Genomic DNA, 26,809 nt, shown 5'->3' with positions numbered 1-26,809 from the left:
GGGGATTATCCAGGATATGCCCACTGGCTAATGCCTTGTCAATCACAAGTCATTAGCCAATGACTTTTCAGATCCACTGTGGAGGCTTAATAACTGGACTTCACAAACCAACAGGTGAATCACAGTGGCTATGTCCACATCTTATACTGTCTTTTGTTAGAACTCAGTATGAAAACATTCAATGCCATGCTTATGTTGTGAAGAAGTGTGGAGATTGGCTGGGGGACTGACATAGGTACTCAAAGGTGATGAGGCCCCTCGGCCCGCTAACGTGTCAGCTTTGCCCTGTAATACTGTACACCAGAAATTACTCTGCACACAGAAGTCCTTTTCTTTCCAATGGATAATTTATTATGTGTACACTTCTTACACATTATAAATATATGCACTAGTGCATGTGTGCTGGGCTATAATATGTAGTCTATACACTCACTGGACACTTTATTAGGCACACATGGATTCAACAAGGTGCTGGAAACACTCCTCAGAGATTCTGGTCCACAATGATGTGATAGCCTCACACAGCTGCTGCAGATTTGTTGGCTGCATATCCATGATGTGCATCTCCCGTTCCACCACATCCCAGCAGCATATTATGACTGTGGAGACCATTTGAGTACTGTGAACTCATTTTCATGTTCAAGACGCCACTTTGAGATGATCTGAGTTTTGTGACATAGTGTGTTATCTTACTAGAAGCAGCTATCAGAAGATGGGTACATTGTGGCAATGGACTGACAGTCAGCCACATTACTCACGCTGTGGTGTATAAATGATGCTTAATGTGATAATCAGCTGCCTGAACAGGTAGAATGATTTCATACTTTCATAGCAAATTCTGAACCTACTGTCTGAATGTTGCAACAGAAAATTGTCTAACTGTGAATTGCAGCGCAGATTGTAGCCTGTTTTATGTTTTCTGATCATTCTCTGTAAAATCAGGATGTAGTATTCCAGCATTTCATCAGCTTTTGAAATAATCAGAACAGCCCATCTAGCACCAACAGCCACCCCACATTGAAAAAAGTCACTTAAATCACATTTCTTCACCATTGTGATTCAATTTCAGCTTCACCAGGTCATCTTGACCATGTGTACATGTTTAAATGCACTCATTTGCTGCCACGTAACTGCCCAATTAGATATCTGTGTTAAGAATCAGTTGAACAGGTGTACCTTATGAAGTGGTCTGTTTTATATATGTATATATCAAATCAAATCAAATCACTTTTATTGTCACATATGTCACATATATTATTGTCACATATATCTCACCGATTTCACCACGTGTCCCTTTATTTACTCTTAAACAATACGTGGACATTTCACCAGTCTGATATCATAGCGTCTGGTATACCGTTAGAAAAGAAGCACTTGAGGTGAAAACAATTTAAGCGGTAATTGCCTCACAACATTCAACATTTCCCACTTTGACAGCCTTCACATGCCGCAGCAGGCGGTTATTCGCCGCTAACAGGGCTGTGTTGATTGCAGACGTGAAAAACAAATCGGCTAGCGGGCTCTCTTATGGAAAGCAGGCAGGGCACAGTGGGGCTACAGTGACATTTTCCCCACATGCAAAATCATGCAAAAGGTAAATACTGAGGCGGAGGGATACCAACACTATTGCAGAACATGGCCGTCACCTCCGTCATGTCCTCTCCCGCAGACCGACCCACTCGTCTGCGATTGGACGAGAAGTTTGCACGTCAGCTCCCAATTGGACGAGCGTCACGTCGATCACGTGCTAATGTCAATGACGTCGATCGTACACTGGGTACGCTGTGTCGCCTGGGTGGATAGTATAGTTACATCAACATTAAAGGGAATAAAATGCCGCGGATTCATGTAAATAGAGACTTCGCTTCAGCGCTCATAATTAATGTTTCTTAATTAACACGGGTCACCTCTGGAGCCGGTAGTGGCAGGCCTATTTTCGGTGTTTATCAGCAATATTTCAGGGTAAGTGGAGTGATACATTTCCTTCCTGCGTCTTTTTTCCTTCACACGGGTGCAGACCTGCTTGCTTTATTATTTAAATACAAAAAAGTAATAAGCGAGACTACTGTGTTATATCACACAGATACCCAGTCTTCACGTGAACATGAAATATCCGTGATATGATTAAAAGTAGTGCGTACTCCAGCTCGCCCTGCCGAGTTATATGGAGAGAGTGAGGAAGGTAATGGCTGTCGGTCGGACTCGTAACTAGAAAATTGTGAAATGGCCTGTGTAGAGCAACGTTAGCTCGTCCTTTGCTTTCCATGTTGGCTCCGGTAGTTATGGTGTCCTAAACGGCTGCGTTAGGCTTTTAAAAAGCACGAACCGAGGATCTGACACTAGGTTTTGCCTCCAACATGTCAGATTAGATCCTGTAGGGTACCTGTCTGCCGTCAGTGGGCCTCCTCAGTATCCAGACTCCCATCTGTCATCATGGTTAGACAGTTTGGACTCCTGCACCCACTTTGTTAACAAAAAAGGGGGAAAAAAATCCACTTTAACCTAATGTGGTCTTCACATACCAGATCTCACACGGTTATTAGTTTAACGCCATTAAGGAGAAAACAGTCCAAGTGCACATAAAGGAGAGCTATTGTTCAAAGCTGTTCACCCTGCTGCTGCATTTTTTTTTATTATTATTTTTTAAATTATTTTTTAGCTCTTCACAGGAGCCCGAGGGAAAATATATTTCACTTTCCTGCACTGGTTTACGTGTGTGCAGAACAATGCACATAATATTTAAAAGCGCTAACAATCAGTGGTCACACTACAATGTCCATATTTGTGTGGTCTTTTTTGTTGCGTTGTTTATTAATACTTAAAAGTAATTCCAGTGAAATTGGGGCTCTGATGTGGTTTAGCAGAGAGGCTGGCCCGTGCAGCCATGATTTTTCTGTGCCCTCCTATGGTAGATGCCAGTGCTGCTGGGCTATAAGTAGGCCACTTTGACAGGGTGATCCACCGCTGTGAGGCGTCCCTGCAGATGGATTCATATCAACATCCCTCGGTAGTGCAGCCCCACTGACCATCAGCACAGATTTTACACATAATTTCTCGTTTATCGTGATGTGTACTGTATGCTGTGGATTGAGCACAAAATCCTCATGTTTAAATGTTTCAAAATGTCACATTATTATTTGGATTGCAAATGCTTCCCAGTCCTGGTCCTCTGCTGGCCTGGCAGCAGGATCAACATGCTGGCAGGCCAAAAACTTTGCTATCTTCAAGTGAAATATCTGATTAAAATGAGGAAAACAACATTGATATAGAAGCGTGTTGCCACCTCGGGGTTAGGATTTAAGCTGACAATGCTGGTAATGGTTGCCAAGTTGAACGGAATGAAATAGTTTCTTCACAACAACAAATCATTAAGATAGCATCGTGCTCTTAGGTTATGAGCACCCTTTGGGCTGTCAGAATGTAAGCTTTTGTCTCCTAGATGTGGTAAAGATGTGACCAAACAAACAGGCAATGGTGGCACATAAAATTAGGCAATATCCATCCAAATCTAGGAATTTTCCAGTTTTAATAATAATACACAGTGATTACATGCAAGTTTTGTCCTTCTGACCTGGCTGAAATAGTCCATCCATGTAAGGATAGTTTTAATTTGTTTCCCTTTGTGTTTAGTGTGCCTTGAACTGAAAGCTCATTAAAATTGCAATAATTTTCCACTCAAATAACACCTCATCACATTGAATTTATTAAGGCTTGAGGCAGGTCTAAGAAATTTGGCTGTTTTTGCTTTAGAAGCATAATTTGCTAGAGTAATGACATTTCTTTATATCTTCTTACGACTTTATTACTTACATGTCTAATGCTTTTTGCTCTTAAACAGTAATATTAGTTGGAAGGTTTTGGAAGGTCAGACATTGACTTGTTTGGTAAAGTTCATTTAATAGGAAGACACAGTGTAACACTGTCCTAATGCACAAGGGTTTAAACTGGCAACATATGCGAGTCCTTAGTAATATTTTTTTGCTTTTAAAATGACAGTGTCTAGTTAAATCTCGTTAAAAAAAACAGCTTTATTTAAATTGGAAAGCTTGGAGCCCTAAAGCAATTAGGTGGTTAATTGAGGAGTTGAGTCACGAAAAAATGGAGACAGATATGCGAAACACTCCCTGAATTCAGCTCCCTAAATGGTGCTTTTTTTCTTGGTCCTATATGAAACCTAAAGATGCTACTTTAGAAATTACAAAGAGATTTTTCTCCATTGCCTGAGATTTTCTATGCAGCACCTTAATAATCAATGTGTTGTTGCCTTATGTTGTCAGGTGGATGCAAAGTCACAAACTGTGAGTGTAAATCAATTCTATCCACCTTTTGGCTGTGGGAGATTGAGCCATTAAGGCCATCAAGTACTGAATCCTTGTCTGGGAGCCGGGCAAACCCCATTGCTAGTCACGTTTGAGGCTCCGACCATTTATCTCAGGGGTTTGGCACATTTCATTGGGCAGTGCGTAATCCGCTAAAGGTCACTGTCACTAATTACACTACTCCAAAACAGGCAGATGCCTACCCTGAGCTTGATTGCGCCACCCTTCATTAGGAGACTATTCAAGGGTTGCATAAGCATCACTTGCATGATTCGAATAACATATGTGTGGCTCTTTTTCTTTTTCCTAACCAGAGTGACCAAATGCCTTTCCTCCTACGATGATGAGGCACACCTGGTCCAGCTGAAAGTCATTCATTTGCCACTGTCACAGACTTTTTAAATAGTGTCTTTTAGATCGACTTGCGCCTTTTCTGGCTGATTGGCTTCCTGCGTCTGAGCGAGATTGGTTCGACTGGCTGCAGGGCTCAGTTTTAGCCCAGCAGTGATCTCGTTATCTCAGTGTCCAATCAGTCCTCCGGCCACCTCCTAATTGAGCCATCGCGCCTTAAGGGGGAAGAGGAGGGATGAACGTGTCAATTACAATAATGAGGGGGCAGCCATGCAGAGGGCAGTCGGGGAGAGGAAGGCTAGACAGAAGCCTTGCAGCGTCGCCCCGTTATGGTCAATTCACGACTAATCAAAGATAATATTGTAGCCTGACAGTGCCAAAGTTAGCAGAGTCAGTAGGGAAGAGCATTTTTTAAAATCATTTTCCCCTCTAGCTGTGGGATATTTCTACATGTCGTGTTGTGGTAATTGTTAGAGCCGCTGAGTGATCCATTAACACTGCTGTGGATATAGATTTAATATACGGAAAGCTTGGTCTAAGCACAACTCAAAGCACCTAATGCTCATGCATCTGTATGTGTCAAGTAGCTTTTTGGGCTCGAGGGTTATTGGATTAGTTGTTAGCCTGTATTTAAAAAGGTCCTTCATAAAATGTTGTTTAATAAAGGACACCAATATTAGCAGTAATAGTAATATTATTATTACTGCAGGCTTTGTGAGCAGAGGACTCGTGCAAAAACATGACATTTTGAGCACTTTTTATGACTTGACAACGATGATGATGCTGACGCTATTAAAGACTAGTAGGTACACTCATGAACGGATTCACAGCTAATAAGATGAACCTGTGTGTCGATATGGCAGCCACTACTGCTGTTTATACACATAAGGTACTTGGAAAGATTTAGCTCATTAGCAGCTTAATCAATCAGCCCATTAATTGATTGGTAATTACTCTGTGTTTTCCCAGCTTCACAAAGCTGCAGATTTTTGGTGTTGCTGTAAAAGACTTTAAAAGCTCAGATGGTCACGCAAAGCATGATGATATGAAGATGTCACATTGGAGGCTGATGTGTCACATTGGTTTGATTGTTATAGAAGTGTTAATTTCCTGTTTTTATATGTGGATTTTCCATATATTGCTGTAAGTTGCTGTTATCATTTCCATTGCATCAAATAATTACTTTTTTTTTGTCACTACGGGTCTTTTTTAGTATTGGTGCATAACGAACCATAGAATCTATTGAGCGATACACTTAAACAAACCATCATTATTCAGTTGGTAATGCTAGTGTTGTGAAGGGGGTTGTATTTTAACTCAGACCACAATCTGTAACACAACCGGACAACATAGTTTTTGCTGTCTAAACCTAACCAGTGAGTGAAAGCAAAAGTAAAAAGCGAGCGCAAACAAGATGATCATCAAGTGAAAACAAAGCACAAAAGTCAAACATCTAAAATTTTGTAGCTGAGAGTGTGTTAAAACCAAGGATGCTGTTTCTGATATCTTTATCTATGAGGAATCTGCATTATATCGAGTAACAAAAAAACACTTACACTTCCGTATAAGCCAGAATTTAAAAGTGATTGGAATCGTTTTTATGCGAGCTGACACGGGTACGGGGGCACGTCACAGCCCGCTGTGACTAAATGAATGTAAGTGATAGTGAAAATACACTGTATGGCCACACCTGACCCGCTCAGTGAGATTATTATTTTCATCTCCAGAGAAAATTGGTTGGCTGGCGAGCAGAAAAGTCATAATGGATAAATTGAGGAAAAGAAATGATAGCAGCTGCTGTGGGTTCAGGTGGCGGTAGAAGAAATTCAAAGTTGACCGAACAAAGTAAAAAAAAAGACCAGTTTAATTATTTACACGATCAGGACGTCTTGTATGAATTCATAGGTGCAGCTCTGGTTTGAGTTTTCACCAGTTAATTCTCAGTCTGGACATTTGTTAAAATGTGGGTTATTTTTTTTGGGAAGCCCCATGTGCACTCCAGTGGCGTTTTCATTTTTTCCGTCTGGCCTAACAACAGTCCCACAGGAAAGCTCGGATGCGGAGGGTCAAGACTGGAGGGAAAACTTAACACAATTGCCACAGAGCCGAGCCCACATGTAGGAAAGAGAATGGGGTTTAGGTAATGTGTTTAGTAAAATGTGAGCTGAAGATAAAATTGGTTGAGGAAAGAAAAGTAGTTTTGCTGTGAATTTTCAGGCCCGTAAGGAGATTAGAACAGGTTAGTTTCGGGGTCCATTTCACAGGTGTGATGAAATCTGTTTAACATATTTTTTATTACATAAAAACATAGATTTTAAAATAACAGAGATTGCTGGAACTCGGTCCATTGACTGTCTGTTGTTGTCAGTAAGATCACAAAGAAAAGCAGCACTTTCTGAAATACCAGGATTTTCTGTCCTTCCACTAATTAATAGACAAAACAAATTTTCCTTTCAGCTCAGGGTAGCGCTTGATTTAATGTACCACACCAGGCAGCTCCCATAAATGCAAAGCATCAGCATTGCACCTGACTGAGTTTAATGAAATGTTCTTGCTAAAACTGTGATTAATGAATGATTAATTGTGCATCCCGAATGTAATATAGATTAATTAAAAGCTCTCGCTGCAGATAGGATAAGTGCACCTGTGCAGTATGTGACTCTTAATGACTTTTAACTCATTATCATGCAAAGTAAAAGTGGCCAACTGCTTATGTATTTGTAAATACATAAGCAGTTAAATATTTGTAAGTACTGCAGCTGTTATAAGATCGACCCTTTAACAAAGCTCATTACCCCGGGTGTCCCAGGTACAATCACAAAGTGCCAAGTCACTTCATTCTCAAATCTATGTTTTTCCCAAGTAGCAGATTAGAGCTACAGTGGAGTTGTTAAGGATTTCTGCCAAAAATGTGTTTTTAAACGTGTGTGTGAAAGAAAAACTAAAATAAAGTTTTCAGAGGCTTGTAAACCATCCAGTAAATGTCTTCATTAGCCGATAATAAGCCCAAAGGCCTGCTCTTCAAACTAAAATTACTTTGATTATTTCCACGGTGTCACTGAGTAACCCTGAAGGGCTGAATCCTGGAGAAAATCATACTGACAATTATCTTGACTGACGTCACGTTTACGTTTTTAGTCCTTTGGAGGACTGCATTAAATTTGTTTTAAGAATGAATGAATTTATTCTATTAACCACAGTTTAATAGATTTTAAAATATTAACCACAGGTTCCTTAGTGTTCTGTTTTGTTATGCACTTATAAACCACGAGTCACTACGGGTGACCTTTTGATAAATGTAACAGTAATAACTTCATGGATTTTGGGGCTTTCAGTGGTTTCAGTGGAAATTAAAAGCCATTTGCAGGCTGCTGGTAGTCATAATGTTGAATTGGTTGCAAAGAGGTATACAGTGCTGCACCAAAAACCTCCTTGCAAATGCTTTGATCACCTGTAGTTTGCGTGGGAAATGCTTACTCGTCAGCTTTTATTTTGAAGGCTAATGCTTATCATTTTGGGCTTGCGCTGCTGTTTTTCAAGTTTCACTACCGCTCCGTGAGTAGTTAACAAATGTTTTTGGACAAGTTTGCAAACTAAGGGTGACCATGGCAACGTGCTATTGACCAAAGCAACCAAAAGGAAGTTTTTGGTGCAACACTATATACCTCTTTGCAACCAATTTCACAATGAGGCTGCCAGCAACACTCTCTAACTGGTTGAGGAATAATCATTTTTTGGCCCTAATAACTAGAGGTCACCAAGGGGTCACTAATCAGTCTATAGGCTGTGTGACTTGGGTTAACTCTTTGGAAGTAGAAAATCTGTGATTTGGTCTAATCAGTCAAAATTTTATTTATTTATTTTTTGGGGGAAATCGTGAGCTCTGCCTCCAGGTCCAAGGGAAGAAGGACCATCCAGCTTATTATTGATCAGCGCACAGCTCAAAAGCCGGCATCCATTGTGGCTGGAGGTTTTAGTGCATATTGCATGGGTAACTTGAACACTTGAACTGCTGCAGAGAGCATCATTTTTCAGGGAGGACCTTGCCTATATTAGCAAAATAATGTGATTGCCAAACTGGCTCGCGTTAATTCAGACCATAGAAAACATTAGTTGAATTATAAAGAACCAAAAATAGAGCAAAGCCTATATGTAGCACAATTTTGCCTTCAACATAACAGCGTGAAATTTGTAACCTTTAAGATAGTACTAACACGTTTAATATGTCATTGATTAAATATGAAGTTTAAATGATTTACAAATGAGCTCTTTCTGCTTTGGAACTGGGGGATGGACATATTTTTTGCTTTAGTGCTTGCTTATATTCACAAATTTTGATTGCAATGACTAAAATAAATCCCTTTCTCATTTTGACCTGCTGAAGTGAGTGTAAACAAAACACAAAACATCCGGCCTATCTTAGACCTGATCTGTTAGCTGTTACTTAACACTAAGGATGACAAAAAATCCAAATCTCATCATCAAATTCAATCTCTGGGAACATTTTCTGAGCTTGAACGCCTTTTCATATTTTTAATGCGTTGCCTGAAGAGATTGAGACAATGGCAGCCGATGAATTTAACCCATCGCGGTGGTGTCGTGTGTCGCTTGGTGCCCCCTGGCCTCATAATCAGACAGCATTGTTTCCTCAGTTGTTTTCAGGTTAATTACAGTTGAACAAGTGGGGTTAGTCATTATTTTTTTCACACAAGTGAATGATAACTTACTGATTTCTGATTGCATGATTCCCACCATTAGATATCCATTGTTTTCCTTTCCTCTGTTTGTGTCATACATAAAGAACCTTCCAGTAAAGTCTTTGTCTCTTTACTTTTCACAGGAGAGGAGTGTCGTCATCCTCACCACAGCAGCTGGGGGGTAAGTTTGTCACTTTAGTCCCCGTTGAACAAATGACGAACTGAGAACCATCTCAACCTCAAGCGTCTCCGCAGCACCCGCTCGTTGAAGGAGTCGACCACGTTGCCTCGCCACACTGGACAGAGAAATGTGTCTGTGCGTGTCCTCGAGTGCATGACCGCATCTCAGTGTTTTGTGGCTGCACTTCCTCTCTCACCTTCCGAGAGGCACTTCTGCACTTGACTGACTGCAACATTTGTCTTCGTCACAACAAAGCATCATGGGTAGGAAAAAGATTCAGATCCAAAGGATCACCGATGAAAGGAACAAGCAGGTGAGGCATAATTATTTATTTGGTTGCTCGTTTAATCTGCTGAAATGAGTCATTGAAGAGACTGCAGATTGAACCTCGGTGCATTTGTCTGTATGTAACACTGTGATACATATCCGATTTTTAAAGCACACAGCTCCAGCTTGAGCATTAACCTCCAGAGTTAAGGCGTTATTTCAAAATAAGGTTCTCGTTTTTGTTACTTTTGGCTCTGACTCTGCATGTGCTGAGATTTGCGCCTGATCTACAAATTCAAATGTCATATTAAAAGCTTACTTTTCTGCTAAATCCACTAAGAAGGAGGACACTTTTTTCCATATAAATGGAGCAGAGCTGTCAGCCAGTTAATTAAGAGCTTTAATCACCCGTGTGGTCAGGAGTTATGTGCAATTTTCTTAGTTCTCATGGTTCTAATTGTGACTGCTTTTCTTACTTGCGTCCTTTGTTTTTTCTCAGCAACACATCGTGTTTGCTTCGTACGCTTCAGTGCACTTTATCAGTGACATTTGGCGCTTGTTGCCTGTCCCTGCTTTGGTTAGTATGATGATATGTAAAACATGTAAAAAGGGAGATCTGTATGAAAAGAGGAAGGGAAAAAATGAGCAATTTCTGAAAAATTTGTTTATTAAAAGTCTCTTCAAAAGCTGTTCTGGAGCTTTTGATCACATGACGTGACTTTCATCAGCTGAGGCAGTTTTTCTTGTAATCATAAAGTGACATCTCAGCCAAATTTGCTTAAAAGTTCAGATAAAAAAAACCAAACATAGTTTAATCAATGAGTTAATAAAACATAGTGTAACCAGTGATAAGCTCACTTACAAGTAAAGAGTGCACATGGTTGCAGATTACTACATTTTTTTATTATAGGTAAAGCAAACGCACCGGGTCACCCCATTTTTGTTTCCTTTGAAAAATCACTTGTGAAGTGTTCTAAAATACAGCCAATATTAATTTTAATGGTTGACTCAAAAGACGAGAGCCCAGTGAGGCTTTATTTAGAAATCCATCTGTTTTAGGTATTATACAATACTGTTTTATAATAGTGTTTTATTCTGTGAGCTGTTTAATCCAAAAATGGTGTTCTCCGGACAGTACTTTGTGAGGACTGATCTGATCTTAAACAAAAAAACTCCATGTTTTATTGCCAAAAGTGGTGAACGTTGTGTGGTCATAGAAAGGTTCAGCATGCGAAACAAAAAGAAACCAAAAACTTGCATATTATAACATGATTAGAGCTGTTTACTGCTAGTAGGCGCTGGGACAGTTTTACAGGGTCAACATAGCTGTCTAGATGTCACAGATTTCAAATGGCAGTAAGGTCATGATTTTGGGCTGGCCCCACACAGCTTTGTGATGTTGTTTGGCGTCCACATTCAAGTCCTGCAATGAAAGGTCTCAAGTACTAAATCAGGCTGTACCCCAAAATCTGCCTTTTCAGCTCCATTTGCTTCCTTTCTCTTCTCACTGCATGAGGCTGCCACTCCACTTCACAGTAATGATGGTGCTGGATGAGTGATGAGGTGATTCCTGCCAAACAGAATGCTTTGTATGACAACTGAAAACTTCAGTTTTGTTTTCATCACACCACAGAATATTTTGCCTCATGCTCTCAGGCCTCCACGTGCTTTTTTTTTTTTCCTTTGGCAATCTTCAAGCTCATTTTTTCCACAACTGATGCCTCCAAGACATTTTGCTCGAAGACCAAATTTAAAAATCGCTGCATTGATTTGTCTTTTCAGAAGATCGTTTCTGCCAGGTCGGACGGTAGCTGTAATTTGAATTCTGTACTTTTAATTTCTTCTCTCTTTAATCTACAAAAATGTTTGACGTTCTCATGCCCTCCAGCCCAGACTTTGTGGACATAACAGACCCTGAAACCTTTTCAGATAATGTGTAACAATGGAGAGGCCAATTTCAGAGGCTGGAATTGGCCAAGGCCAGGGCTAGCCATAGAGTGTAAAAACGATGGACTGATCTGAAATGTGAAGGCAAAACCCAAGTGCCTTAAACCTGGATTCTTTTTAGCGGCCAGCAGGGGGGGTGACTCCTGGTTGGAAAAAGATGGGAAAATAGGTTTAGTTTCCCGTTGCTCTGAGATGACTTTATGGCCTAAGACGCTGTTTTCAGGTCATGTTAAAAAGAACAGAGCTGTTTTTGTTAATTCTGGTTAATATCGGAGTTATCCAGAATGTCAGTCTGATCCACCCCTTGCTTGTCACTTCCTGCTGTCTGTTGGTGTTGCAGCTGCCGGCTACTGTTGCCTGCGTCGGCAAACCTGTCAGGCAAAATGGCCACGCCTTTAACTTTAGGTCATAACAAAATCTAAAAGGATGGGAGGGGGGGTCCAAAAAGAAAGAAAATCTGTTAATATAATGTAAAAAATTACAAACAAGCTTTACAGTTTTAAAACAGGCGTCTGTGGGGATTGTCCTGCTTTTGGAGCCTTTCTAAAGGGGCCACTAGAGGAACTGTAGTTATTAGTACTTAACTTCAGCTCTGTAGGTTACCTCCGGGTTAGGTAAAGCTACTTTCACCTGCTCCCTTGTCACATTTAAACACCACATCTCTTCACATCTCTTTTTTAGCAGAGTTTGATCCAGATGCCCTTCCTGATGCAAAAGGGGATTTTTTTTATTTTTATTTTTTGTCTCGTGCTGGAGTTGAATTAGTGACCTTTCTAAATACAGATATTAAATATAAAACAGGTCACCATGAAGCACAGAAATGACTGAGCATTCAGTTGCACAATCTATGCATCTCAACACTGACCGACTGATTCACAGTCAGTTGGGAAACAAATAAAAAAATAACACAATATAGGAAAAAGTTTATGACCTGCAGTATTTATGCCAAAGTGTGCATCTCTAGTTCAACTTAGACCACATCTAACTATAGCAGAAGCAGTGAATAAATGTTAGGCTAAAAATATCAACAAATATCAAAACTGTTTGTAAATATATATATATATATATATATATATATATATATATATATATATATATATATATATATATATATATATATATATATATATATATATATATATATATATATATATATTACACACACACACACACACACATACATCAGGGAAAAATGATTATTGACTGTTTATTGTTAGCAACCAGAGTGTCTGAAGGCTATTTATTGTGATGATAAAGGGCCACAAAAACAAGGATGCTTCAGTATCGATGCTGAAAACTGACTCACTATGCTTCATTGATGCCTCTTTATTTATGATGTTATTGCTATTGTTGTCACTTGTACACTGTTATTTGTGTGTGCTTTTACCTAATGTGTCTATCTGCTGTGTGAAATATGTGTTTGTGTTACAGGCAGCTGAAATAGTCATAGACTTACTTTGTCTTTGTAAAGATTTCATTTTATTTTGCAGGCCTAGACCTGTTTGCGTGTGGTGCACAGAAGACCTGTGTAAAGGTCTTTTATAGGAGTTACAGCGTTAATAGTGCTTTAACCCTGAGAAACCGCTGGGATTTTTTTACCCTGCCCTCTGCTGTTTTTACAAATCCTTTCTTCTGTTTTCTTTCAGGTGACATTCACAAAGCGAAAGTTTGGTTTGATGAAGAAAGCCTACGAGCTGAGTGTATTGTGTGACTGCGAGATTGCCCTGATCATCTTCAACCATGCGAACAAGCTGTTCCAGTATGCCAGTACTGACATGGACAAGGTCCTGCTCAAATACACAGAGTACAATGAGCCGCATGAGAGCCGGACCAATGCCGATATCATTGAGGTTAGTCGATGCATCCTCACCATTTGTGCAGAAGTGAGTAAGCTAAGGCCTTGATTAGATTTTAAATAATATGGAAACTGTCAGGGCTGAACTGTTGCACCAACTCTTAAAACATAAAGAGCTGTATAATGCTGGCAATATCCCATTTAATCTGTTAAATATGTAGCCATATGCTGCACAAGTGATTTGGTTTTTTTTGGTCTTTTAGCTGTATTGTCATCATTTCACCAGATTTTGATTTATTTGCTGTTTGCTTTTGTGTTTTTGATGTGACAAAACCAACAAGATTAAAAGCTTGGGCTTCTTGAAAAAGGCTTTGTGACTGTTGTTTTAATGCAGTCTCTGAAGAAAGAATTTGAAGTGTTATCTTTGTGTGATCAGAGGCAATGTAACCGGCGCACCTCAGTGTCATTGTCTCACGTCACTGCCTTCATTCAGGGGTGTTATAGAGAAAGTAGTTATAATTAATGGGAATTGTGTTTCTGACTTCACAACCGTGATCAAATAATTTTCAGTGGCAGCTGATTCTCTTCCACCTACATTTTCTGAAACACTTTAAATGATAAACTCATGATTCATACTATGATTGCAGTATCATGTCTTCTCACTTCTAAAGCCCAGTTTTTACATTTACAGACTTTGAGAAAGAAAGGCTTCAACGGCTGTGACAGCCCAGAGCCAGACGGCGAAGACTCGATCGACCAAAGTCCCCTTAATGATGACAAATACCGGAAAACCACAGAGGACCTGGATGTTCTCTTCAAACGCTACGGAGTAAGTTTTGTAAACTTCACACTTAAGTCTTCTCTTAATTCATGCAGCATTTTTTTTATATTGCAGTTTGTTCTGCTTATTGGTCAAACACTTGTCTGTTGTTGTTGTTCTGCTTTGTCTTAAGTACTGACAGGAAACTGCTACTGGTAGGAAGTTCCTCTAACGAGTTGTGTTACACTTTACTGTGACCTTTATAAAAAAATGCAGATTGCTTGATTCGTGTTAGAGATGGTGGTATTATTAAGAGCTTTTGTTTGGGGGGGGTTTGGTCATTGTTTTGAAGGCAGTAAATGAGTTAGTCTAACTCATATTATTCACAAGCGAGGGCTAAAACTCAACATCTGTAAAACCACTGCTTTTTGGTTTTTCTGGCCATGCATGCCTTCAGTTCTCTGTATTTTTCTGTTGTATGCTGATGATACTCACCTATATTTTGTGCTTAAAGACTCCAATTAAATAATTGTGCTTTTTACAATAATACCATGTTCATTTATAGTCAATAGATCGGAGTTAAGATCATAACATTTGTACACTGTATCAGCTGCACGCCAGGAAATTTGCACACAAAGGGCATTTTGAAGACAAAAGAAAGCAGATAGCACTTCATGTCTTTTATTTAAATGACAAAAGATTACTTGCATCAACATGGCTGCTATTGTTGTATGATTTTTAATTGACCACAGATGCATCAGTGGAAGCAAAACAGGTAATGAAAAGTTGCAGTAATAACTGTAAATCATTCAGGAACCTTGTGTCATTGCATATTTTCAGGTCCACCAGCTTCATATGAGGGAGTTGATGGTGTTCACTGAGTAGTCTGCTAAAAACTGAGAGAGTGGCATAGCACTGCTATCTATAAACTGAGACGTCTGTTTATTACCATCAGTAGTAAACTTTGTGAGAGTTCTTAAAATAAACTTTAAGGCTTCACTGGGTGCCACTTGTTCCTTTCTTTCTCTACCTTGGCACCCACCATTCACCTTACTGCATTTACCCCCATTACTCTACTGGATTTGAACAAATTTGTGTCAGACATAAATACAACACCGTGTAAGGTGGAAGTTCACATGTTGCTTCATAAGCTGTTCAGGCAGGGTTTTGATGTTATAGCCTCATGGATCGTTAACGCTTTCTCCCCATAAAGATGACATTTGATGAGCTCCCCTGTACCCGTAATAATGTGTTTGACAGCTCAGTATTTATCAATGAACATGTGGTTTGATGACATTAGAATAGTTTCCAGTGGTAGCTGTATAGGCAGAGCTCACTCTCACTATAACGTCTGATGCAAACACAGTCATTTCGTTCTATAAGAAGCCCTCAGATATGAAACCATTCAGTTCAGAAAAGAGCTTCAAAGGTTACTCCTAGTCAGCTTTCAAGGGGTAAAGAGTTAAAGAAAACTGATTAATACCCACCATAACTGCATAAATACCTTCCTATTTCCAAATGACCTCTGCTTTCAAAAATTCTTGAAAAAGTGGTTAGTAGGCAGCTCTTAGGGGTAATAAAAGGCAATAATTTCAGTCTGGTCTTAGAAAAAAAGTACAGAAACCACTTTACGTAAAGTTTTTAAGGACATTTTAATGAGCACAGATTCAGGCAACATTACAGTTTGTATTTTACATTTGGTACAGCTAGAGTCACTGTGGACAGTTTTACCTTGTTTACTGCACCCTCATGCCATATTGGGTCCCACAGGGCTCAATCCTTGGACCTATTTTCTTTAGTTTGTGTCTGTCTTACCTCTGTAATGCTGATTATTGACATTCGCTTGTCTTATTTAGTAGAAAAACACAAACATGTAGCTTGCCTGCATTCCTGCCTTGGTGCCATTAAGGACTGGATGACTTCTAATTTTTTAAAACCAAACTGTTATTGGTACTGAACATCTTACTAATAGTGTCATTCCCCGTTTTGGACAACTAATAACTGACCCAAAGCAAACTACTCATTTTTTTTTTTTCAAGCTTCTCAGTTTCAACTGTTATTTCAAATCTCTCAGCCCAGTCTTTATATGGGTTAGTATATTACAAAGGTCAGATCAGGACTTCTGAATAATACAGCTGAACACCTTATCCACTCTCTGATTTTCTGCTGATTAGATTATTGCAAGTCATTGTATATATTCTTAAATGATGCAGCACTTTTGCATCTACACTTGGTACAAGACTACTCACAAACACTTTGCGCTGCAAATGCATGACTCCAGTCCTCACAAAATTTCTTTGGCCTCCCATTCAGTGCAAAATTCAAATTAAGATTTTACTGATTACTGTTAATAGAAAGGGGGACTGCATTCAGTTTTAGCCCAACAAACTTCCTCTTAAAGTTAGCTCAGCACGATCAGTTCCTCGTTTTAAAAAAACTTTTAAAAGCCCACACTTGTATATTGGCTTTTATATCGTGGTTTTAATGTCATTTTATCTATTTATAATTTTCTAATGCTACTTTTTTGTGAAAGTGAAAGAAATAAAGGTTGTTATTCTGATGTTCATCAAACAGAGAGCAATGACAGGTTTATATTTGCATCTTTTTTACTCTTTAATAATTATATTTGACTTGTTTTTCTTTACTTTTTAACTTACAATAATAACTTAAACAATAACTTAAAATAATATTTTATAACATTGAAGGACCCACACAAGCCAGTGTGGGTCCTTCAATATTAAAACTTCTCCACTTCACAATATGTCATACGGCAACGGTTTTCAGTCGTGCTTCTTCCACAATGGTGAAATAAGGAAATGCCTGTAGACCCATATTCATATATTATGTGCACCTATTTGGAGCATGACAATACATCTTAATTTTACCGTATTATAATAAAAAATAGGTATTACAGTGCCTAATTTTTCTTTGAAATTAGATTTGATCTTTTACAAATGAGATGACTAAAACTCTGGAGACAGTTTTTTCCATTACATGCTTTTATATTTGTAAACGATCGTGTAGTTTGTTAGTTGAAGCTGTAAAGTACACAACCTGCCAGTTTTACCACATTTTTTTTAATTCCAAAAAAGTAGCGTGAGGCTAAATCTAGGTAATGTTCTGATTGTTACCGAAGTAGTGCGGTAATGTCGCGCAGTGGGACTAAAAGTGACGTTTTCTTAATTTCGCAGCAGTCAACAGCTCCGCCTCAGACGTTCTCCATGCCGGTCACCGTCCAGGCGTCCAATCAAAGCACACTGCAGTTCAGCAACCCTGGCAGCGCACTGGTAACTACCTCCTATGTAACATCATCATCGCTCACGGATACCCACCTCCTGTCGCCACAGCAACCGGCTCTTCAGAGAAATACGGTGTCTCCTGGGTTGCCACAGCGACCAGCCAGTGCAGGTGAGCGAGATGAGGAATGGCCTGTAGACCAGCAAAAGACAGTAAACAGTCTTCAGCGCAGGGATTTTTCTACTTTTACACGAACATGACTTTTTTAAGTTGCTCATGTTTTTTCAGTGTGTTTGATCTAAAACAAAAGAAGTTGTTTAAAAAAAGAAAGATGACAAAAAATTATCCATGTTTGTACCCCCATAGGATTCATTTTGAATTCTTTGTAAACACAAGTAAACGTTGGCCTTTATTAGTTAATAGCAGAGATAATTACAAAATCAAGCAAGGCGACACTGTCAGGTAATCAGAGACTATAGCAGACACTGGAAGCATGCAGCTCCATATCATTATGCATAATAAGCTGCTTCATTCCTCGGGGAGAAATGCATGCCGCTCTCCTCTGGACTAATTTGCTCTGTGTGACATTCGCTACACTTCACTTACACTTTTTTTTTTTCACGTTTATATTAAATTTTAGTTGATTAGTTGATGCATGCAGGGGAGACCTGGAGTTAATATTTATTTAGATTATACTCAATTTAAAGTCCTTTTTTTGGATATACTCATACAGTTTGTGTAATGAAATGCATGGTGACATAATGCATGTGCAGCACTGGCTGGAGCTGAAACCTGAGGAGGGAATGAACAACTGTGTATAAGTCAATATTTAAGATAAAACAAAGAAACAAATAGAGTGCATATAGTATACAGTGTATGCATGAGCTGGGGTCTTTTTCAAAGTACAAAAGATTAAAATGTCCACTGTGGTAAAATGTTATGTGAGAACAAAAGGCAGTTCTCTCATATTTTGAGGCTTTTGTTGCATTAGAAATCACTGAGAACTCCATGTATTACCTTTTCTTCCACTGCCGAACCTTAAAGTGATGTTCTTGTTCTTAAGTCCCAACATTTCTATTAATTTAAGCTTTTATCAATAGGCGCTCTTCTTGGAGGCGACCTGAATAATTCAAATGGAGGATGTCCAAGTCCAGTCCGTGAGTATTAAAATATCTGAGCGCTATCTTCCACTTATTTGTTGTTTTTCACCACAGATCGTCCTTCTGTTATCCGGTCTGTATTGGGAGTATTCGTTCCTGCTCTCCTCCTCTGCACCGTCTGTGATTGTATCTCACAGGGATCAGGGGAAGCCACCAGTAACAACAGAAATGCATGGGATTCCCAGCACTTCCTGCGGGGAATGCAGTCAGCCTGGCACATGCCTTAGTTCTTTATTTCAAGCCTGCACCAGGAAAACGTTTTCATTTACTTACTTTATATTGGATTTCTAGATTAAAAATGTCCAATCTTTTATTTATTAGTACTAGAGCACATTTGCCTCAACATATCCAATAATCTGTAACATTAGAGGGCTTTTACTCCTTGGTTCTGTTTGCACGTCTTTGAAAAACTGTTTAACAAAGAAACCTTTGGGAGGATTATGTAAGCCATCGTTGAGGGGGCACACCGTCTGTACCCCGCCGTCTGCTTTCACCTGTTTGATTTTCCTATTGATTTCTGTCCATTCACACCTCCGTCTCCCCGCAGCTAATGGATACACCAGTGCCAGGGCCTCCCCAGGCCTCCTCACCGTTTCCAACGGCAACAGTCTGGGGAAACTAGTTCCGGCCAAGTCTCCACCCCCACCTCCGAGCCCCCAGATGGTCAACAGCCGCAAGCCAGACCTCCGAGTCATCACCTCACAGGGCGGAAAGAGCCTCATGCAGATGGTGAGCTTAACTAAGCCGAACTTGTGTTGTCTGGGTCGGTTTCTTTAACGCTTCGATCCTTTAACGAGCAGCATAACACCTCCTGCCTTCACTAAAGTTACCCGCGATGTTGAAGCAAAGACAAACGATGAATCTGAAGGATTATTTCAGGACCACGGGAGGATTATTTTCATTTCTTATCTCAGGAAAGTTTTGTGAGTGAGATGGAAAACCATACAAAACTCTGGGAATTCATATTGATGTGTTGAATGAAATTCAAGAATTACACAGAAGATAAACAGTCTGTTATAGAGGAATGCTTGCCATCAGTTTTGTGCTTTAGTAAAGACCTGGGGGAAGAGTTTTTGTGCTCAACTCTTCTCATTATTTAGTCTAGGAAAGTGAGTAAAGTCGTGTTGAATCAGCCTACTCCCACCGACACACCGATGAGATTTCTCTCCTCTCTTTTCCTGAACCAAGCGTGCACCCACGTTTCTTGGAGGCATGTTCAGCAGTGTCTGTGCTAACAAAAAACAGTCTTGGTTTCATCGAGGACTTAAAGTTCATTTCAACAGCGAGGTCCATTTATTAGCTGTCCTTGAGTAACATAAACGTGGTCTTAAGAACTTAAAAATAAGGGGACTGTACTTCTATAAGTTTTTAAAAACATTTCACTTTCTTCAGATCTAAAACCAAAAAAGTGGAGAGTCTCAGACATTTTAAACCCTTGCGTGCTTGTCCCTCAGGTGGTCATTGACCCACTATTGATCATGAGCGTCACCACATGACCCAGGGTATGAAAAAAGGCATGGGTCATTACCACCAGAGATTTCAGGTGAATCCACCATGAGACCGATAGGTTCTCCGTCCAAAGTGTTGAACTGAACTGAAGAAGCCTCTTGGATGAGAGGTACAACATCTACAGTACAATTGCCTTATTTTCAAGCTTTAAGACTACCCTGCCCTGGATGACTGAAAACCTACACAGCCACAAGATAAACATGCACGAACTGCTGGTGTTTTAAGAGCAGAAAGCAGCCTCTGCTACCCAGCAGTATTAAAGATTTTTTGCTGCTGTACTACTTCACATTTCCTGCAGCTTTTCCTGTTTTCTCTTAGCTCGGTACAAAGTGATAAATATGTTGACACTGTAACGGCTGAGGGCGATTGTGTGAACGAAAGCTCCAGATTAGTGAGACCAGTCATTACATTTCTAATGACTGTAGGCAGGCAGAGTGATGGCACCGCCGCACATTTCATAATCAGACTGCAAGTATGTCATTGTTAAGCAAGCCACCAGTGAAGTAGCTGCCAGACTACAGTAAGTAGTTTCATTGTTGTTCCATATATCTTTTTTAATTACCCCAGAGTTGTAACCCTCTCTGTTACCACCCTTTGCAGACAGAGGATGAGCTGGAATTGGTAAACGAGGTGATTTCCCCCACGTCAGTCACTCGCATGAGTCGATGGCACATTAATAGCATGGATGCAGTTCTCTTATAGGAGTTTCACATTGTTCTGGTCTTGCTCCACTCACATTTCTTGGGATAGTCTTTCAGTTTGTGGTTCCCACCTGACTGCATGTGGTTCAGGGCTCATGGATGTGTTGTTCCAGCATTTCTTTAGTCGTGGGCTCATAAACCTGTCAGTGATCTAGAAATACTCAAGTGATTCAGACCTTCACATGAATCAGTTTTGTTTCAGCAGAAGTGTCATACTGTAATGTGCTCCTGTAAGTTTTTGAACCATGCAGGTCCATTTACTTCATCATACGATGCCACTTTAAAAGCATGGATGTCTTCTCGAGGCACCACGGAGCATGCTCCCTGCTCACTGACGCTCACACCGACTCATTCCACCATCCTCCAAAAACTGTGTGAAGTACAGATGTTTAAGAACTAACTGGCATTACATTAAAGGCATTTCCTCTGTCACGTATGCATATTTAGCTCTGAAACACTAGGATTTAAACATTTTAGGATTGTGCACCTCTGTATTTATGGTGTTACTATAACAAATTAATTAATGATTAAGATGAAATAAAGCTAATTAGCTATGTTTTTGTGAGGCGATGGCTTCGGCTTTTTAAATGGGACAATTTTGTGTTGAGATTTGTTGAAAACAAGCTATTATTCCACTGTTTTCTGACTATTCATGGGCAGGATTATTATTTGAGACAAAAAAAAATGTTATAGCAACATTTTACTTTCATTGAATATTTGTGAGACAGAAAAAATACTTATCCCACTTTTAATAATACTGGGGGGAAGAAAACATTGAATTTTCTTGTTATTCTAAAAAATCTGCCTTTGATTTAAGCTGAGTTTACACAGAGAGAGATGATGGTTGCTGCTGATGGTGGTGGTGGCTGCTGCCGTTCCCCCTCTTTCACAATTCCTCCCAAAGTTGACAGGCAAGATTCTCATTTTCCAGAGAAGAGTGATTAATTTTCATCGCTCTCACCTCGCCGCTCCTCCTCACTTCTTCACAAAGGCAGATAATTGAATCCGGCTCCTCTGTCCGGTCTGTCTCTTCTCTCTCTCTGTGTAAATTCAGCGTTGCAGTCATAACTCTGTCCGAATGTTTCCTCTCCGGATGATGAGCCTCAGCATCGAGAAGAGTAATTCCAGACCTGAATTACTGCGTCTTTGGCCTTTTATTCGCAAACCTTTTATTATTTCCTTCTGTTAAAAACCTCCATCTGCTTTTATCTGTGATATAATTCAGCTCAACCTGACTCTGGAGGGTTGTGTTTCTTCACAGATTTGTGTGTTTCAGCGAGTGTACATAATAATAAAACCTCAGGGCAGCAGTTCCACAGATTTAGCAGTGTGACTGTGGCACCTGTGTTGGAGAAACACTGAATATCTTGTCATGTAAATGGGTGACTGGATGTGCAAACAGTCATCTCCGTGGCTCCTATAAAACTGAGTGATAGAAACATAAACAGGATGCTTTACCACTCTCGCAGCGCACTGCAAACCTTTACTGACATCCACTGGAGAATCATGAGATGAGCTCTGCATTGAGGCAAACAGGATCAGCTTCACGATAGCTGCAGATAACGTCACCCGTTTGTAGTTTATTATAGTGAGACTGGAGAGTTTATTCTGAAATTTACCATTTAAAATTAAAACACACTATATGCACAGTAGATGATATTAAAATTGAAATGGGAGATTTTATTTCCTATTAAATGTTTATGCCATTTTTTTAAATCGAAAGGCCAAAAACACAGTGAGCAACCGTATGTATGAATACGATGGTAAACTGAATGAAGAAATCAAAGAGCCATTTTGGCTGCAAAACCCTGTGATGTACTTTTATCGCTTTTGACCTTTTTAAATCAAAAAAAATCTTGATTTATCAAGAAAATATGGCAAATACGTGCAGATGATACAGACTGGGAGGAGTTTCTGCCATGTGAAAAACTAAGTACACCCTCAATGCTTCCTTAGTTAGCATGTTACATGTTAAAGTTCATGACATTAGAATAAGAAAAAGACAGAATGAGCATGGCTTGTTTGGGAGGGTTAACATAAGACATCTTCTTCTCTCCAGGAAGAACGTGGCAGCACAGCTTAGGTTTGCAAAGCTGCATCTGAACAAACTGCAAGACTGCAAAACAGAATATCAGCACAAACACCCCATACCAGCTGTCAAGCACGGCGGTGGAGGGGTGAGGATTTGGGCTCTTTATGCAGCCACAGGACCTGGGCACCTTGCAGTCATTGAGCCCAGTGAAATCCTCTGTATACCAAAATATTCTGGATGCCTGCAAACTTCAGTGAACTGAAGCAGTCTTGTAATGGAGAGTGGGCCAAAATTCCTCCACGATGATTTGAGAGACTGATAAAGTCATACAGAAAACTATTAGTTCAAGCTATTCCTGCTAGAAGCGACTGAACCATGGGGTGTACTTATTTTATCACAGAGCTGTATTGACTCCTATTCAAACTTTTTCACATCACTGTGGATGTTTATATCCAGATAAGCCATATTAAACTTAAACAGTGATTGTATAATTTTTATTGAACATATTTGTGTAGGTTTTTACATAAAAACAAAGAGCACCAAATAGAACAGTAAAGAAAAAAAATGAGACGAGATGGATCCAAATTTTGCTAAAATATTTTAAATCTGTTGATGTTTTTTAAAAATGCATTGATAAAATATTGAATTTCTACAGAGTCTGTGTCTCGTCAGAGTCGATCTGCTTGGGAGGTTTTACTTTCACATAATCTTTTATCTAGTTAATTGATCTGATTTACATTTTGGTAATTATCATTAATATTCGTGGAAGCTTAATTTGAATAAAATGTGGCAACTGAGGGTTGAACAATGTGCCTTTAATGTAATTCTATAAATCACCGAGAACAATGAAAGTGTTTTTGATGCATGTCATCAAGAACGTCCCGACAGTAAATCCACACTTAACTCTGAGATTTACTCCATGTGGAACGCCATTATGAATCCAGCCATGTGCACATCGTCATTCCCAGCATGTCAGAGTGTACATTAAACAAAAAATAAGTCTTGACTCCTTTGGGTCACATGTGGAAGTTTTGATCCTTTCTGTCCTGCTCTCACTAACATGCTGTGGTCCTCTTTGGCAGAACGCCCAGCGACTGGCAGCTGGAGCTCAAACTCTCACCACGCCAGTGGTCTCTGTAGCCACACCGAGCCTCCTGGCACAGGGGCTGCCCTTCTCCGCCATGCCTACAGCGTACAACACAGGTGAACTCAACACGAGAGCTTTGGCAGCAGCAATATCCTTTTTAGATGAAACAGAGTTTAATAATTAAATAACAAGTTTATGTAATTATTCACCCTGATAGCTTAAAGAAGAAATCTATTTTGAATTCCTGCTGTGACCTTTGCCCCCTCTCAGAGTACCAGCTGACCAGCGCGGACATCACTGCTCTACACGCTCTGGCGTCACCAGGAGGCTTGCTGCCCACCGGCGTGTCCACATGGCAGCAGCAGACGGTTTCCCAGCCAAGTCAGCAGCAGCAGCAACAGCAAACACAGCAGCAGCTTAACTTAGCATCACTCAGCAACTTGGTGTAAGTCTGCTCTTCATCTTCAGCAGTTGAACCTGCACTCAGGTCCAGAGACGGTGGCAGCTGAGACGTTCCTGTAATGCCTCTCTAACCCTTTTAATGCTGATGTACTGAATCTACAGACTCTCCCATTTAGCTTGCATGATATCCATACCATGACCTTTATATGCAAGCAATCCACATCCTTTTTTTTAGCGATCTGGTCTCTCACCAGCATCTCACCATCTCAGCCTTCTCATAACATCAGTCTGAACACTGTTCGGCTTTTTCTGGGTTGATTAAAAAAACAAACATTACGTGGAATGAAGAAGTGGTTTTATTGCCTCACAGTGGAAACAAAATGACACAACTATCAGATAATTATTATTATCGAAACCCTTTATCACCCACACGGTTCTCAGTCAACTAAAGCTCCCCTGAATAACCTTGTTAGGCAGCGTGTTTATGTACGCTCAACTGACTAGTAAACATCAGGTGGCTCGCTTGGCTGAAAAGGCACTACTTTTCCTGTTAAAGTGAATCTTTTACTGGAAGTCATGCTCCTGTCATTGGCTGTTATTGGCTGTAGACCACTGAATAAGTCTCTTTGTTTGCCCCTGTTGCGTACAACTTTCCCTGAGCCATGCTGAGACACAAATAAAGAAAAAATATCACAGCATCAAAAACAAATATGATGAAGCTGCTTCCAGCTACACTGAGAGCTACACAAACTCCTTATATTGGAAGAAGAATACAGGTCACTGCATCTTTAGACTGTGTGCACAGTGAAATGTAGTACAATGTCTTACGTAAATAATTATAAATGGGATTGTGTGTTTTACTTCCTACAGAGACAGAGTGCAACCTTTCATTCTGCAAAATATCGTTATAAAGGCCAAAAATATAGAATTTCATTATGTCAAAGGAATCTTTTAGGCTATTGTCTAGTTAGCTGTGGCGAGTTATTGTTAGCAAACTTCTGTGACATTTTATGCTGTCCAAGATGAAAGCTGATCAGTGTGAAAGAATCAGGATAATATCCTCAATCGTGGCTACAAAACTGTGATTGTGCGTTGTACAGGGGTAAAAGTTCAACAGTTTTGTAAGCAAAGATAGCGTGGGACAAACTTAGGATGACCCTGCTGCCACAGCGTTTATCTACTCACATGCTTATCAACCAGACAGCACCAAACAAACTTAAATCGAATATATGGAAGTAAAACTTAATTGCCTCAGAAGCAAAATGACACAACGTCAGATGATTTGCACCAAACTTGGAACAGAAAAAAAAAAAGGTTAAAAATGAAATCTATTTGAAGTTTGGCAGCAGAAAGTTGTTTGTATGATCTATCATCCAGCTGTTATCAGAGCCAACAGCCATTTGTCTTCATCCCAGTTCAGCATTAACCTCGTAGAGTCTACATTCATCAGACTTGTTCTACCCAAATGGATTAAATCCAGGATTCATAGCGAGGCTATATTCACCTTATAAAGATGCTAAAACTGTCGAGTGTGTGTAGGCATTTCATTGCAGACATAACGTTACAGCCTTCTGAGTTACCCACAGTTTACAAACTGACACAATCCTTTAGCTTCATTTAAAAATCATAGCGATGACAAAGTGATGTTTAGATATTTAACCAATCAGCGACAAAGTGGTGTCTGTGTACTGACAGTGGGTTAGAGCTGCGTTAAATCTGAGCTGTGGCAACATTGTAACTCCAAACCTTTCTGATACCCTCCGTAGTAGCTTCCCTAAAAAATATAACTACACGTCACTCTGATGTCACATACGTAGGCTAAATGAAGGTTGACTGTTGATGTTATGCGGTTTTTACAGTCTTAGTCTGGGTCACTGAACTCTTCTTGGTGGAGGCACCTTCACTAAATACAAATTCACAGGTTAGCTGTGTGATGGTAGGACCTAAATGCACTCTGTCTCTATAGGTTTAATTCAGCTTTGGTTTCCCTCAGCTCAGGAGGGAAACACAAAAAGGATTTCGATCCTTGGTAAACTATTTTGTCAGTCAACCTGAAAATTTATAGGAAGTGAGAAACTGTTTTAAAGAATCGCCACAGTTCCTCGGTCCTGATGTGAATGGTTCCTCATTTTAGGAAACAAACCTGCCCGCATTTGTTTGTCAGCACAACTTTGGCTCGTCCTTCATGAAAACATTCAGTCAGACTTTGCCTCATGTGAAGATGTTAGATCTTCTGCGTAGGAACGTAGGGGGAATAATTAAATGTAATTTCGATGTAATTCGGGACTTGCATGCACAGTATGATGCTATTTTCAATATGGAGGAAATGCAGTGATTTAGAGAAACTGTTATCAAGTTAAGCAG

General features: G+C 39.8%; 1 protein-coding gene across 5 annotated transcripts in view; it reads left to right on the top strand.

Moving 5' to 3' along the window:
- The first annotated feature begins 1,177 nt into the window (after nucleotides 1–1,177).
- Nucleotides 1,178–26,809, top strand: part of LOC113015326 (myocyte-specific enhancer factor 2D homolog) — a 32,868-nt gene continuing 7,236 nt past the window's right edge. For 2 of the 5 annotated variants that reach the window (XM_026157329.2, XM_026157328.2), the window contains exons 1-10: nucleotides 1,178–1,962; nucleotides 9,511–9,861; nucleotides 13,409–13,612; nucleotides 14,249–14,386; nucleotides 17,509–17,725; nucleotides 18,655–18,711; nucleotides 19,262–19,443; nucleotides 20,824–20,853; nucleotides 24,039–24,159; nucleotides 24,314–24,488. In XM_026157329.2, the coding sequence (XP_026013114.2) occupies nucleotides 9,808–9,861; nucleotides 13,409–13,612; nucleotides 14,249–14,386; nucleotides 17,509–17,725; nucleotides 18,655–18,711; nucleotides 19,262–19,443; nucleotides 20,824–20,853; nucleotides 24,039–24,159; nucleotides 24,314–24,488 (1,178 nt within the window). In that variant the 5' untranslated portion in view covers nucleotides 1,178–1,962; nucleotides 9,511–9,807. The remainder of the gene's footprint in view (nucleotides 1,963–9,510; nucleotides 9,862–13,408; nucleotides 13,613–14,248; nucleotides 14,387–17,508; nucleotides 17,726–18,654; nucleotides 18,712–19,261; nucleotides 19,444–20,823; nucleotides 20,854–24,038; nucleotides 24,160–24,313; nucleotides 24,489–26,809) is intronic. The other 3 variants (XM_026157326.2, XM_080296564.1, XM_026157330.2) reach the window with 3 other exon arrangements.

Source organism: Astatotilapia calliptera, chromosome 22 (assembly GCF_964374335.1).
Source record: "Astatotilapia calliptera chromosome 22, fAstCal68.1, whole genome shotgun sequence".
NCBI lineage: Eukaryota > Metazoa > Chordata > Actinopteri > Cichliformes > Cichlidae > Astatotilapia > Astatotilapia calliptera.
This window is presented reverse-complemented; position numbering and strand designations above follow the sequence as displayed.